This window comes from Vipera berus (genome assembly GCF_964194415.1).
Source record: "Vipera berus genome assembly, chromosome: 3".
Taxonomy (NCBI): Eukaryota; Metazoa; Chordata; class Lepidosauria; order Squamata; family Viperidae; genus Vipera; species Vipera berus.
In genome coordinates this window covers 116101899-116117201 of record NC_138204.1, presented here as the reverse complement: position 1 = coordinate 116117201, position 15303 = coordinate 116101899, and the positions used below count along the sequence as shown (strand labels likewise).

The following is a 15303-nucleotide window of genomic DNA, read 5'->3' as shown; positions in this document are numbered from 1 at the left end:
GAACAATAATAGCTGAAACTTAAGATACTTTTATAACATCAATAAACCAAAAAAGACTGATTCACTCATTTCCACTTTTAAAAGATTCCCAGTTGAATTTCCTCAATACCTGGTACCAGAATTTTGCATTAAAAAAAGACATAAAGTCAAAAGAACCCCAAGTAATTTGCTCTATTCAAGTTTCTTTCTTGTTGAAAACATTTATCAAAGGAAGCTATATGATTCCTTCCCAGGTAAGGGTTTAATAGAATTACTGAAATTTTAGGTACTGTTTTTCTTAAGTTTCAGAATGCAACTCTGATATTAGGACCTGTTCTTAACAAACCGATGCTGGCTTCTGGTAATTTCATTTCTAGGTGCTCACAAATCTGCTGCTTGATTATCATTTCCAGGATTTTCCCAGGTATTGATGTCATTCCCAAGTATTGATGTGTATTAATAATAATAAAATTTCTTGGGAAAAACTTGATATGAATGAAGGCCAACACCAGCCAAGCTGCTGTGATTTCACATTGTTGTTGTTGTTAATAATAATAACAACAACAACAGTAACAATATTCTATTTCTTTTTTCTCTCCTAACAGTATTGTCAGACAGGGTCCAAGTTTCTAGGCCAGACTGAAAAGCTAGAGGGAGCAGTTCCAAATAGACTCTAAGCTACATCTAAGATCTTCGAGATGAGTAGCTTTAAATGCAGTTATCTTTATTGGCAGGAACAACTTCCATCATGGTTAAGGAAATACAGTACAGGGATATTTCTCCAAAAAGGGAAGAGGAAAGGTCATTAGAAAGAAGACTAGCATCTCGGAATATGCCAATGCTGTTTAGCATGTTGTGTGAATCCAATCATTGTGTTTGGGTAACCATGACTTATTGGTCAGTGCAACATGTGAATGCAGCCTATCTTGGCCTAGCAAACAAATTGTGCTTTAGTGTGATGCATGAAATCAGTGAGGAAAACAGAATCATTCTTTCTCTGGATGCAGTCATACACAGAACCAAGCAATGTGTGCATTAGGGAAGGATGGCTAAACTGAGAGAGACATAAGATATTCCTGATTTCTGGTGGCGAATTAGGTAATTGTCCTGCAAAGTTTCACATACATTTGCTCCCCCTCCTCCTCTTCTCTCTCTTTGTTTTCTCCAGTGCTTTTTTTGTAAAAGAAAAAGGTGCCGGAACTCACACATGCCATACAACCCACCTTGCCTACCCTACAAGGTTCCATCCAAAAAAGGTGCCGGAACTCCATTGTGAGCGTTCTATGACAAAAAAAGCGCCCTGGTTTTCTCCCAATGCATGTGTCATTGATTTTTGTTTTAATTTTGTGATGTATGTGCTTTTTTCCCCCCTAAGGTGTTTTTTTAAAAAAAATAAAAATAAAAAATCTGTTCTACACACTTCTAAGTTACTTCCCACCTCTAAACATTTCTTTTAATGTATATACATGCTCTCATCTGCTTTTTCAGGACAATTAAGAACCATGTATTTCTCATACATCAAACTTACAAGGAGGTAAATCAACTGAGAAAACCACTTAGGAAGTAGCTCAGAGATGAGCTGTTATAATAAAGAATTCACAAACTCCTCATATTCAGTGCCAAAAGTGTGGTATATGCTGAACCAGGTGCAATTCCTGAATTTTTCCTCTCTAGTTGTATTCAAGTATTCAAATTTGATACAGGTAGTCCTCAACTTACAACCATTCATTTAGTGACTGTTTGAACTTACAATGGCACTGAAAAAGGTGATTTATGATTGGTTTTCACACTTACAACCATTGCCACATCCCCACTGGTCAGATTATCAAAATTCAAGAGCTTGGCAACTGGTAACTGGCATGTGTTCCAGGGTGATGTGTTCACCATTTGTAACCTTCCCAGCCAGCTTTCGACAAGCAAAGTCAGTGAGGAAGCCAGATTTGCTTAACAACTGCAGGCAAAAAAAAGTCATAAAATGGGCTATAACTCACTAAAGAACTGTCTTGATTAGCAACAGAAATTTGGGACTCAATTGTGCTCATAAGTTGAAGGCTACCTGTATAGCTAGAAATTGTTCCCCATGGCCAGTTAGCATCAGGAAACAGACCCATTTGGCATAATTGAGAGTGTCACACCTTGTGACCTTAACCATTGGTCCCTATCCCGAAAAATATCTGTATCCCTAGTTATTTTTTTGTTGTTCAACACCTGTGAAAGAAAAGCCTTTAAAAATTAAGAGTCTTGGTAAATAGTGGGTAAGGAAGAGACAGAACTTATGTTCCAGTATAAACCTATAAAGCCTCTTTAACTGCCATTGCTATTCTTCATGTCCAGACTGCATAACTTTGTATTGATGCAACCTGTAGAAAAATATAAGCATTCTGTATCGGAAGCAGAAAAAAGAACATCTAAATCTTTATTTTAGAAAAAGGAAAGAACTCATAGATAGAAAGAACTCCACACGGGGATTAAAACTATGTTATGAAATATGTTATGATATGAAATACGAATGAAGTGCTGATTTTATTATACTAACTAAACAGAAATGATGAGAGTTGGTGCCTACCTGTGGGCTGATGTGCACAGTAAAACTCATGTCTGGTGGAGAAGTCAAAGGAACAGCATGGGGCACAACCGGGGGTGCGGTTTTCTTAAGTAGACAGCCTGTTGTACTGCCAGACCCTAAGGAGTTCATGGGGAAGGACAGAGTCTCTGATGCACCAAGAGATGTTTCCTGGTGGTTGAATTTGCTGTTTGTAACAGAGTTCCCATTTCCAGGTACAGATCTGGTATGAACTGGGAAACCTGAAAGAAGAAAGAGGGAAGACAAGAGGCTATTTTCCATATCACATATTTTCTCATTCCTTAAATAGGGAGACATTCATGAGCAGAAGTACAGGGTTTAATTTCCTTTAGGGGGGAAAAAGGGTACTGGAGACTTCTGTCACCTTTGCCGTGTTTGTTTATTCACCAATATTAAAACAGAGGCAAGAAGACCTTGAAGACCAAGAAGACCTAATATGGCTGCTATTCAGAAGCCATCTTATTTTTTATATTTAACTTCCTTGATGGTGGTGAAGTAATTTGTGAAGAGGGAATCATTGTGAAGACAAGGCTAATCTGTTATAATACTCAAGCTAGTGAAAACAGATGCTGAAGTATAACCAAGAATATTTGGAACAACTGAAAAAGTCTCTCCATTAAACAACTCTTAAGTTTTAAACCTCTGGCCCCCACACACCACAGATTTCCTTTCAGATGGGAAAAATCCAGTACTAAATTTTCTCTTCCAGCCATCGTCCAAGGCTGTCTTTCTGTTGCTGGAAAGTCTCAAAATAGATGTTGCTAGATGGAGAGTAAGGTAGGGTATTGTTCTGAACCAGCCCTCTTCTCGCACCCCTAATCAAAAGAAGAGTCTGGAAAGCGTCCAAGGCTAAAAGGCTTCTGCCAAGATTTAATTACGCAGTTAACAAAAACACAAGAGCTTGTCTTCTCAAGCGGAAAAGGTTGCTTTCAGCAACCAGCCCCTCCCCAAACACTTCTTTTATAGAGAGCTCAGGGCGTGGTCTCCCTGTGCCTCCTCCCGAGGAGTCCCATAGTCTTTCTTTGTTTGTCCCTGCTCGTCTGCCTCCTGCGTCGGGCGTCCTTGAACAGGGCCAGCTGTGGGTCATCATCCTCCGCACTCTCGGGCTCACACAGCTGAGAAGAGGTCCCCGGCTGAGGGCTCTGCAAAGCCTCCAAATCATCATCATCAGCCGGTTCGTTTCCCTCCTCCCCCACATCTGAGTCCTCCGATACATCGGAGCCGGCTGTCGGACCCACAGGCTGGCCCTGAGTCACAACACTATCCCGCACCGCAGGGCCCTTCCCCCGGGTCTGCCGATCCGGATGCGGTCGGGATGGGAACTGTTCGTGAAAAGCAGTCACCAACGCAGGGGCATGAACGGCGGTCGCGTCTTCCCATGTGAAGTCCTCCGGCCCGTACCCTTTCCACTCGATCAGGTACTGGAAGTGACCTTTCAGCCAGCGGGAATCCCTGATGCTGGCGACCTCGTACTCGGGGGTGCTGTCTCCATCACGAGTTCCTGATGGTGGAGGTTCCGCCTGGCGAAGTGGACAGGCCGGTCGTTCGGGGACCAGCAAGAACCGATGGAAGACGGGGTGCACGCGCAGGGAACGTGGCAGAGTTAAACGATAGGCGACCGGGTTGATGACGGCCTCGACTGGGAACGGTCCAAGGTAACGGTGGTCCAGCTTCCTCGCCGGCCGAGTGGATGGCAGGTTCCTGGTGGACAGCCAGACCCGATCCCCCACCGATAGTGGAGGCGTATCCCTTCTCGACCGATCGGCGAACCTCTTGTAGTCGGCCTTGGCCTTCTCCAGCTGCCGTCGCACCAACCGATGGATCGCCTGTAACTCCGCCATGAATTCGTTCGCTGCCGGCTCCGGTGAGTCCACGGGAGAAAGGGGGAAAAACCGGGGGTGATAACCCACGTTGGCCAAGAACGGTGTCATCTGCGTGGAGGTGTGCTGCGAGTTGTTAAAGGCAAACTCGGCTATGGCCAAGTAGTCCACCCAATTGTCCTGCTGCAGGTTAACGTAGCAGCGCAGATACTGCTCTAAAATGCCGATGACCTTCTCGGTACCCCCGTCGGTCTGAGGATGATGCGCGGACGAGAGGCAAACCTTAATGTCCAACGCCCGCATCAACTCCTGCCAGAAGCGGGCTGTAAACTGGGCCCCCCTATCGGAGACGACTCTATCGGGAAGGCCGTGCAGCCGGAACACCTGTTGGATGAACATGCGACTAGTGGCGCGAGCTGACGGTAAGCCGCGACAGGGGATGAAGTGCGCCATCTTGGTCAACATGTCCACCACCACAAACACTGTCGTGAAGCCGGAGGATGGGGGTAGATCCGTCAGAAAGTCCATGGACACAGCCCCCCAGGGTCTCTTGGGCGTTGGCAAAGGCTGCAGTAAACCAGGCGGGGCCCCTGTCGCTGACTTGGCCTGCCTGCATGGGACGCAGGAGGTGACATAAGACTGGACATCGTGTCGGACTCGGGGCCACCAGAAGGTACGGGAGACCAGGTTCAGAGTCTTGAACAGGCCAAAATGCCCCGCAGCCGGGTTATCATGACATTGGCTGAGGACGAGTCCCCTGAGTGGCCCTCCTGGAACATAGAGCCGGTCACGATAATACAGGAGTCCATCCGTGACCGACCAAGGCGAATCTGGCCCCACCTCTTCCTTCCGCTGAGCCACCCACGCCTCCTGCTGCTGCGCCTCCCGGATCCGAGCCCGTATATCCACCGGCTCCCGCACCGCAGCAAAAGACTCGACGGGGATCACGGTCCTGGGCGGAAGCTTGTCTTCCACTCGGGTGTACTCGGGCTTCCTGGACAGAGCATCCGCTCTCTGGTTGTGCCCGCTTGGTATGTACCGCACCCGGAAGTCAAACCTCGCAAAGAAGAGGGACCACCGGATCTGGCGTTGGTTCAAATTCCGAGCGGTCTGCAGGCTTTCCAGATTCTTGTGGTCCGTCCGGACCTCGATTTGATGCCGCGCCCCCTCCAGATGATGCCTCCAAGCCTCGAACGCCGCCTTAATGGCCAGCAGCTCCTTCTCCCAGATGGTATAGTTGCGCTCCGAGGGGTTCAATTTCCGAGAGTGATACGCGCAAGGGAAAAGGGTACCGTTGGGCGTCGCTGCCTGGAGTAACACGGCCCCAATGGCAATGTCGGAGGCGTCCGCCTCCACGACAAACGGCCGTTGCGGGTCAGGATGCTTCAAGATGGGCTCCTTCATGAAGGCGTCCTTCAAAGCTTGGAACGCCTGTTGTTCGGGGGCGTTCCACTGGAACCGAGTCTTCTTCTGCAGGAGCCGGGTGAGGGGGGCTGTCAAGGCAGCAAAGCCAGGGATGAATGTCCGATAGTAGTTGGCAAATCCAAGAAGTCGCTGAACATCCTTCACGCGACGCGGGGGTTGCCAACTCTGCAACGACTCAACTTTACTCGGTTCCATGGCGATGCCCTCAGGAGAAATGCGGTGACCCAAGAAATCAATGGTCACCTGGTAGAACTGGCACTTCTCCAACTTGGCAAACAGCCGATGTTTCCGGAGGCGCTGCAGGACCTGACGGAGATGCTGATGATGCACTTCTCGCGACGGGGAGTAAATCAGGATGTCGTCCAGGTAAATCACAACAAACTGGTCCAACAGATCCCGAAAGATGTCGTTCATAAAATGCTGAAACACAGCGGGGGCGTTGGTCAGGCCAAACGGCATCACCGTGTACTCGAAATGTCCATAGCGAGTACCAAACGCCGTCTTCCACTCATCACCCGGCCGAACCCTGACGAGGTTGTAAGCTCCACGCAGGTCCAGTTTCGTGAAGATCTTAGCCTCCCGGAGTCGGTCCAAGAGCTCGGGGATGAGGGGCAGCGGGTAGCGGTTACGCACCGTGATGGCATTGAGTTTCCGGTAGTCACAGCAAAGTCGTAACTCGCCCGACTTCTTTTTGACGAAGAGCACGGGCGCAGACACTGGCGAGGACGAGGGCCGGATGAAACCACGAGCCAAGTTCTTTGTCAGGAAGTCCCGCAATGCAGCCAACTCGGGCTCCGACATGGAGTACAAACGCCCCACTGGGAGAGGCGCATCAGGGACTAGGTCAATGGAGCAGTCGTAGGGCCTGTGCGGGGGTAATTGGTCCGCCTCTGACTCGCTGAACACGTCAGCAAAGTCGGACAGTACGGGAGGCAAGGAAACCCCTGAGGAACCCTCCACCTGGCCGGCACAGATATGGCGGGTGTGGTCCACGCACTGCAAACTTGGGAAGGTGACCAAGTTCTGAGACCAATAGATCTGTGGATCATGCGCCCGGAGCCACGCCAGTCCCAAGACCACGGGGAAGTGCAGATCCGAAGTGACGTAAAACTGAATGGCCTCCACATGGGTACTGATGGCCATACACACGGGTTGCGTGGCGGCCGTGATAGGCCCGGACAGGAGCACTCGACCATCGATGGTCTCCACAAGCATGGGCGGATCCACCGGACACTGGGGAACAGCCCATTTGGCCACAAAGGCCGAATCCATAAAGTTAGTGGTAGCCCCAGAGTCAATTAAGCCATGGACCGGAATCCCCTCTGGCTTGCCAGGAAGGATCAGTCGTGCCTCCAAAATCAAATGCCGTGGAGGTTCACAGGCACCGTCGGAACGGCGTCGCTCGGCGTGATCGTTGTGGGTCGCCCGATCTTTCACACCGTCTAGATCGGGCTCGGGCCGTTTCCCGATAGCAAAGCAGGGGACTTTCTCGGGGCAGGCTTGGTCACTGACGCCCGCTGACGCTTCTTCGGGCAAGAAGCAGCCAAATGTCCAGGGTCCCCACAGTAAAAACACAACCCCTCCGATCGTCGTCTGTCCATTTCCGTCACCGATAGACGGGACCTGGCGGCACCCAGCTCCATTGGCTCCTCCCTCTGGACTGGGGGCTCACGCACAACAGGGGCGGCAGGGGTCTGTGGGGTAGCACGGCGACTCTTACGCTGCTGCAGCCGGGCATCGATCCGCAGACAAAGATGGATCAGCCCATTCAGGTCTGAGGGAATGTCCACGCGGGCCAGCTCATCCAACATCTCCTCTGACAAGCCATCCTGAAAGGCATCCACGAGCGCAGCCTCATTCCAGGCGGAATCCTGGCTAAGCAGCCGGAAATCGCTGATATAGGCCTGTAGAGGGCGCTGACCCTGCCTCAAAGCTTTCAGGCGTCGGGTGGCGGTCTGCGCCTTAATCGGGTCCTCGTACATGAGGCGCATATGGTCACAAAACCCCCCAAAGTTATCCAACAAAGGGCTAGGCTGTGCCAATAGAGGCGTGCCCCAACGAGCTGCATCTCCCGACAGAAGGCTCAACACGAATCCCACCTTATCTCGGTCAGTGGGGAAATCAGCTGCTCTCACGCTGATATAAAGCTGGCATTGTCCCAGGAAGGCAGGAAACAGTTCTGGTTTACCAGCAAATTTATCCGGCATAGCTATCTGACATTTCCTCCTGGGTGGGGGGGCAGCATGTACCTGAGCCTGCAGTTGTGCCACCTGAGTGGCCAGCAAGGTGAGTTGCTGGTTGAGCTGGGCATTCTCGGCAAGAAGCTGCTCCATCGTAGTATTAAGGGGTGGGTGGCTGAAAGCAAACTGTTCTGAACCAGCCCTCTTCTCGCACCCCTAATCAAAAGAAGAGTCTGGAAAGCGTCCAAGGCTAAAAGGCTTCTGCCAAGATTTAATTACGCAGTTAACAAAAACACAAGAGCTTGTCTTCTCAAGCGGAAAAGGTTGCTTTCAGCAACCAGCCCCTCCCCAAACACTTCTTTTATAGAGAGCTCAGGGCGTGGTCTCCCTGTGCCTCCTCCCGAGGAGTCCCATAGTCTTTCTTTGTTTGTCCCTGCTCGTCTGCCTCCTGCGTCGGGCGTCCTTGAACAGGGCCAGCTGTGGGTCATCATCCTCCGCACTCTCGGGCTCACACAGCTGAGAAGAGGTCCCCGGCTGAGGGCTCTGCAAAGCCTCCAAATCATCATCATCAGCCGGTTCGTTTCCCTCCTCCCCCACATCTGAGTCCTCCGATACATCGGAGCCGGCTGTCGGACCCACAGGCTGGCCCTGAGTCACAACACGTATGAAGTGCTTCCAGATCTCAACAGCTGCTCTCAACGATTTCCCTAACATTACTCACAATGGAAGGGCAATCTTTGTTTTTGTGTAGGAAAGGAATGAATTAATATCAATGTCTCTTCCTTGCCACTTCTGTCTTGCTACTCGATGCTGACAGGGCATCCAGAGCACTCTGCAATAGTAGTCAGAATCATCTGGGCCACCAGTTTTTAAGGTCTGCCATTACAGTGTGTGCCAGAGAGCATTATAATTCACAAAATGGTGTCTATCAGTAAGGGCAACTGATTTACCATGCTAAGCAACTCTTCATAAATAGCATGACATTGTGCTGGAATGCAATCTAGGATTCATTTCTTCTAGGTCAGGGGTGTCAAACTCAATTTCATGGAGGGCCGCATCAGCATTGCGGTTGCCCTCGGGGCCGGGTGGGTATGGCCAGGGTGGGCGTGGCCTACTGGGTGGACGTGGCTAGAGTACGTGTGGCCTACTGGGTGGGCGTGGCCAGCTCTACATCTTTCGCATCAAGGGTGCCTATGGGGGCGTGGGCAGGAGTGGGAAAGATCTGAGGGTCTCTGGCAGAAGGAGGGTCTCTGGGCCAGGGCCAAGGCAGTGGGGGCCGTTCCCTCACTGTTTCCAGGATGGCTTCGCGGGCCGCATGAAACCACTTTGCGGGCCGGATCCGGCCCCCGGGCCTTGTGTTTGACATGTCTGTTCTAGGTCAACCCATTTTTAATATCTCAACCTAAACTCCTATTATTTACATAGTAATGTCTTGCCAAGTTAAAAGTTGAATATAATTTTGCTCAGTGAAACCAGTCCTCTTAGATTACATCATGTAGAAAGAAGCTGGTTGGAAATAGGCTGTAGTTTTAGAAATCTAAACTCTTTGAGTCCCCAAATTAAAAGGCATTCAGGGCAATTCATTAAAAAAAATAAATTCTAGGATGGGGTATCTGCAGATGCCTTTCACTGGTGTCTGCCAAGCTTACCTGATGTTTTTTAAAATATTTCAATAATAAATTAGAATAACATACTCATAAAGAGTATAAATTATTTTTAACCAAAATTATACATCCTAATCAGATTGGAGTTGTTCCAAAGAGATATATGATAAACATCATAAATTATTTTGAATGTTATTGAGAACATAAATTAAAATACATCATGACTATGATCTTTCTTAAAGCTTTGTTTAAAAAAATGTGGATTGATCTTTTATGCTTGAGGTTTTGAGAAAGATGAATTTCAGGACTACTTTTTTCATGTGATACAGATTATTTATAAAAATAAAAAGCAAAGGAAATTGTAAACGGCTCTTTATCACAACAATGTCCTATACTAGTGGACAATCACTTAGATATGAGCCAACAGTGTGCTGCAGCTGCCAAAAAAGCCAACACAGTGTTAGGCTGCATTAACAGAGGGATAGAATCAAGATCACGTGGAGTATTAATACCACTTTACAATGCCTTGGTAAGGCAACACTTGGAATACTGCATCCAGTTTTGGTCACCACGATGTAAAAAAGATGTTGAGACTCTAGAAAGAGTACAGAGAAGAGCAACAAAGATGATTAGGGGACTGGAGGCTAAAACATATAGGGAACAGTTGGTGGAATTGGGTATGTGTAGTTTAATGAAGAGAAAGGCGAGGGGTGACATGGTAGCAATGTTCCAATATCTCAGGGGCTGCCACAAAGAAGAGGGAGTCAAGCTATTCTCCAAAGCAACAGATGGAAGGAGAGAAGCAACCTAGAACTAAGGAGAAACTTCCTGACAGTTAGAACAATTAACCAGTGGAACAACCTGCCTCCAGAAGTGGTGAATGCTCCAACGCTGGAAGTTTTTAAGAAGAGACTGGACAGCCATTTGTATGAAATGGTATAGGGTTTCCTGCCTGAGCAGTGGGTTCGACTAGATGACGTCCAATGTCCCTTCCAACTTTATTATTATTATTATTATTATTATTATTATTATTATTATTATTATTATTATTATTATTATTATTATTATTATTATTATTATTATTATCTCGCTTTCCACTTCTTTAGCTTTACTGGCCATAGAACCACTAGCAATGACCACACTTCAGTAAAATCCCAGGAGCTAAATTAGCAACATAAAATGGAAATTACACACTGACCATGCTGTACTTAACATTTTCTCAACCTGAAGATTCCTTAGTACCATTAACAGAATAGTGTGGCTTTGTGCTAGGTTATTGGATTAATCAATAAAAAACTGAAATACTGATATAGGATTTGTAAAGGAAGAAATGTAATACAGTACCTGCATCTAGTTAAAGGATTCAATGTTTCTTTAAAAAAGGTTAAATACTTAGGAATTTAGTTGACAAAAATTATTTAAAATAGCTATTTACCAAATTGAAAAAGTATAACAATAGATATCTGCAGATGGAGAATATTAAACTAGTTTTGAAAGAACTGAATATTTTACCAACACTTAATTTTCTTTCTCAGATTACTTCAATACATAATGAATGATACATCACTTAAGATATTAAGTGACTTCCTATAATCAAGTACATATGATCCAATAAAAAAACAAGGATTAAAATCAAGATTTTAGTAGATTAAAAAGACCAAGTGGTAGTCCCCAAACTTTACACTGTGTTACAATGTTAATTATTTCATATGAATTTCTGAGTAGATTCTTATTGTCCAGCTAAGTCTATGGAAGGGACAGGACTTTCACTTTGCATAAGTATGTCTAGTTGATGTAAGCAAAACAAACAATTTATAAGAGGTCATGCAATAATAAATAAGGTTCAGGAGAAATGTAGAAAAACTAGTTTTCTCCTCACTTGCTTTTTTATTAAATATTTACTTTTATGAAAGAAAATTCTAAGAAAATCACTCAGTGGAGAGTTAATAACTTGTTCATATTGCAAGATTTAATTATTAAGAAAATGAACACTGAGACTCTTATTTTATAATGATCCAGCCTACATGATTAGTTTCAGTAATTTCAAATAAGTATCATAATATTAATGGCATTGCAAAAGTAGGGGAGAATACTGAGAAACTTGACTGATTCCATGATTAAATGGATGTAGAATTTGAATGCAGTGATAGAAATGCAACAATAGCAACTTCACTGCTAGAAAAACATTACATCTACTGTAAAGATAAACATTACTAAGCCATATGTACAGTATATTTTCAATATATTCTGAGACAGTTTATATATGCTAATTACTGCAAGGTGGGTGTTGTGTACTGGGTTCGTTGCTTGAGTGAAGAGACGAGGCGAGTGAGTTCAGTCAGGAACATTATTTGTTTGCAGGAACTGAACTAAGAAACAGGGCTGCAAATGCAGCTATTTATACCCTGGCCTCTAGGTGGCAGCCAATAGGTTTAAAGCAACCTATTGCCACCCTAGCAGCCAATGGCAACTCTGGAGACGGGCTGTCTGAGGAGCTGGGAGCCGTTAGCCAGCTCCTTGCTTAAGCAACCCTCCAGCATTCAAAACCCACATGGTACACTCAGCAAAACAAGGCCCAATACATTACACCCCTCCCCCCTAGAATGTACACACATTATAATAACAAAAGTAGAAGAAATAAAATACAGCAATTTCAGGGTTTGCAAAAGTACAAAATAGCAATATGCATAAATACGGTATTGTTCAAGTGTATTCACTAATACAGAAACTTTCCTGAGCAGGTAGCAATTACAGTAATCACACAACATTACAGCACAATTATTTAAGGACAAAATCCTGTAAATAAGCTCGCGGTTTACGAACCCTCGTAGATCGCCTGGGGGTTCCAGGCAATTTCCGGTCTACCAGCTTGCCCGCCGGGCTGGGTAGACCAGGACTCTTGAGTCCACGAGAGTCTGGCTGACTCGAGTCCCTCTGGCCGGCCATTTCAGGTTGGCCCAAACCAAAGTCCTTTGTTGGAGCAGAGTTAGCACAGCGGCTGTATTGTTCAGGTTGACTCTCCCTGTCAGGGGACCCATGTTGCACTCCCGGGCTTTGCCCATCTACGACCACCTCCCTATTGCTCTAACTGCTAGGGTCCTCAGAGCATGTGAATTGTCCCACTTGGCTACCAGTTTCTGGCTCTAGGAGTGGACCTGCAACGAGGTCCTCGCTTTGTGGCTGTTCTGGGAACCGCTTCCACAGCTGATCAATATGGTGGCGAACAACTCACCCACCATCTAGAGTCACTGGAGATTTTATCAATTTTGCCTGGCATCCACAAGTTCCCATGCCCATAGTTCCGGGCCCGCAACCCATCAGCCACTTGCAACCCCCTCGCCTTTGGTGTCTAGTCATGCCAGCCACATGACCACAGAGATGTCCTCGGACAAGCGCTGGCTCTTCGGCTTTGAAATGGAGATGAGCACCGGCCCCTAGAGTCGGAAACGACTAGCATGCATGTGCAGGGGCACCTTTACCTTTACTTTAAATGAAAGAAGATAATATGGTTTTAAAACTGGAGGAAAAATACCGATAAGATGCACTATTCTGATAATATTACACTCATAGCTGAAAATGGAAAAATGAAATCCCAAGTTCTAGCAATGAAGGTCAAGGCACACAATGGGAAAAATGGGAGCTATGTTTAAATATATAGACCAAGACTAATTGCAGAAACTGAAGTAACCAAAATTAGAAGGGATGGGGAAGGACCCCAAAGTGGTAGATAGCTTCTGCCTCTTAGATTTAAACACCAATAATAATCCTTTTTAAATACACCACTCTCTAATTAGATTACCGTATTTATTGTGATTAGCACCATATCAGTCTGAGTCAATTTCTTGCAGAAGTTATCAGGTGAAACTGCTCCTCCTAACCACCAGCTACTCATTATAGTTTTTACTACAACTGTTTCAAAAACCATGCTTTGTCTCACATAGCTCCCAATGTTACTACTAAAAAATAGTAGTGGTGTAATTTTATGTAACTTTGTAATGTGGAAAATGACAAATGGTAATTAGCACTCCATTATTATATTTCAGGTTTATAATCTGAAGATGGATAAGACTGAGTCAAGATAGCTACTTAAGAATCAATTACATGTTATGAAATATGCAGATCTGCCACCAATCTAGCTATCCCCATAGTTGACCCTCATAAAATTAAGATAAGAAGTGACAATGTCATTTTTTTTGTCCCTGTTAACTGCATGTTGTCAATGCGTCTTCCATTTTTGAGGAAGAAGAGGGGAGAGACATAGTGGAGAGCACAGTCCAACACCCACAATTATTAAGCTAACATTTTAGATCCAACTTTGGGTAGAGATATGTAAATGCAGATCTTTGATATCAGTCCAATAGTATGTGTGTTAATTTCCATCTCTTATATGTATACCATGGTTAAGCCGAATGTTTTTTTGAGGCAAGCAAGTTACATACTCATGGAGCCCATTATCCTGTCATGGTAAATTTACTGAGGAGCTAATACCACTATGTGGCTACCCTACTTCAAGCTCATAAGTTTGAATACTAACCCATTAAAGTGAATGAAACCCATCCAGATGTAATTAAAATCTCTTATTCTGATGTGTATGTATCTGAGAGAGAGAAGTAGAGAAGGGTGCACCCTTTAAAATATGAGGCACCAATTTATCATTGATCAACTATTAATGCTGAAAACAGGTATACAAGTGTTTGGATGACAGGAAATATAATCAAGCAATGGCTTTTATTTATGCATTTGTGACAACTATTTGACAGAATTCCTGTAAGATTTTAAACTCATGATGAATCATAATTCAACTGAAATTTAAAAAATAAACTCACAATGAACTAACTAAAAAGAAGTGTCATGCATTATTATTATTATTTTTTAAAAAGCCCATTGATCTCTTGAGTTCCACTAATATAATGATGAAGGAGCATCTTCCCAATGAGAAAGTAGCTAGATCAGCAGCTCTCAACCTTTTCTATACCCCGCACCCCTAGAACGCTCTGATATATTCACGCACCCCTTGCAAAAGTTCAAAACAACGGCAATAAATTATGCATATACACTATAATTTTGAAAAGCCAAGTTTTCGCACCCCCTGGAATATTGTCTTGCACCCCCAGGGGATGCAAGCACCCCTGGTTTGCAACCCCTGAGCTAGGTAGGTGTAGGAACTTAATTTTCTTTCCCTCAAGATGAACATAAATCCAGTGCCTGTCCCCATCCTCCCACCTAGTGTTCATCTGTACACAAGCTCCTAACTCACTCTTTGTGTTGACAACCTGAAATCCAGAATTGTTCATGACGTACTTACTCACAAAGTCTGTGTGAAACTTCATGAAATGTGGATGATCCCCGTACATTTTTAATCTTCAATCCATCACCTCACTGGAACAGCAAGAGTGCCTCCAGCTCAAAAATCCTTAAAATGTTCTCTTTTCCTGATCAAACGTGACCCAGACAGCAGTTTCCACCAATTCCAGGGTAGAGCAGCCTCCTCAAGTGGAGAAGAAATTATGTGCAAGCAAATCCGGCTTAACCACAAGACAGCAACAGCAGCTGCTGGATGGCTGGTTAGAAACAGTTGGAGCTGCTTTTCCCTCCCTCCCTCCTTCTCTTTGCTTGTAGCAAACTTAAAATCTCCCTCAAAGGGAGCTGGATTCTTGCTTTATGATATCCTGGTAGCTGAATTCATCAGTGTACACCAATCAGTGTATCAC

The 15303-nt window shown here is 45.4% G+C and overlaps 1 protein-coding gene across 1 annotated transcript in view; it reads right to left on the bottom strand.

The window, feature by feature from the left end:
* RXRG (retinoid X receptor gamma) overlaps positions 1-14946 on the bottom strand; it is a gene marked incomplete at both ends in the record, with an annotated part of 49468 nt that extends 34522 nt beyond the window's left edge. Inside the window, 2 exons of the mRNA XM_081322150.1 lie at positions 2546-2784; positions 14850-14946. Coding sequence (XP_081178276.1) covers positions 2546-2784; positions 14850-14946 — 336 coding nt within the window. The remainder of the gene's footprint in view (positions 1-2545; positions 2785-14849) is intronic.
* Positions 14947-15303: the final 357 nt, after the last annotated feature.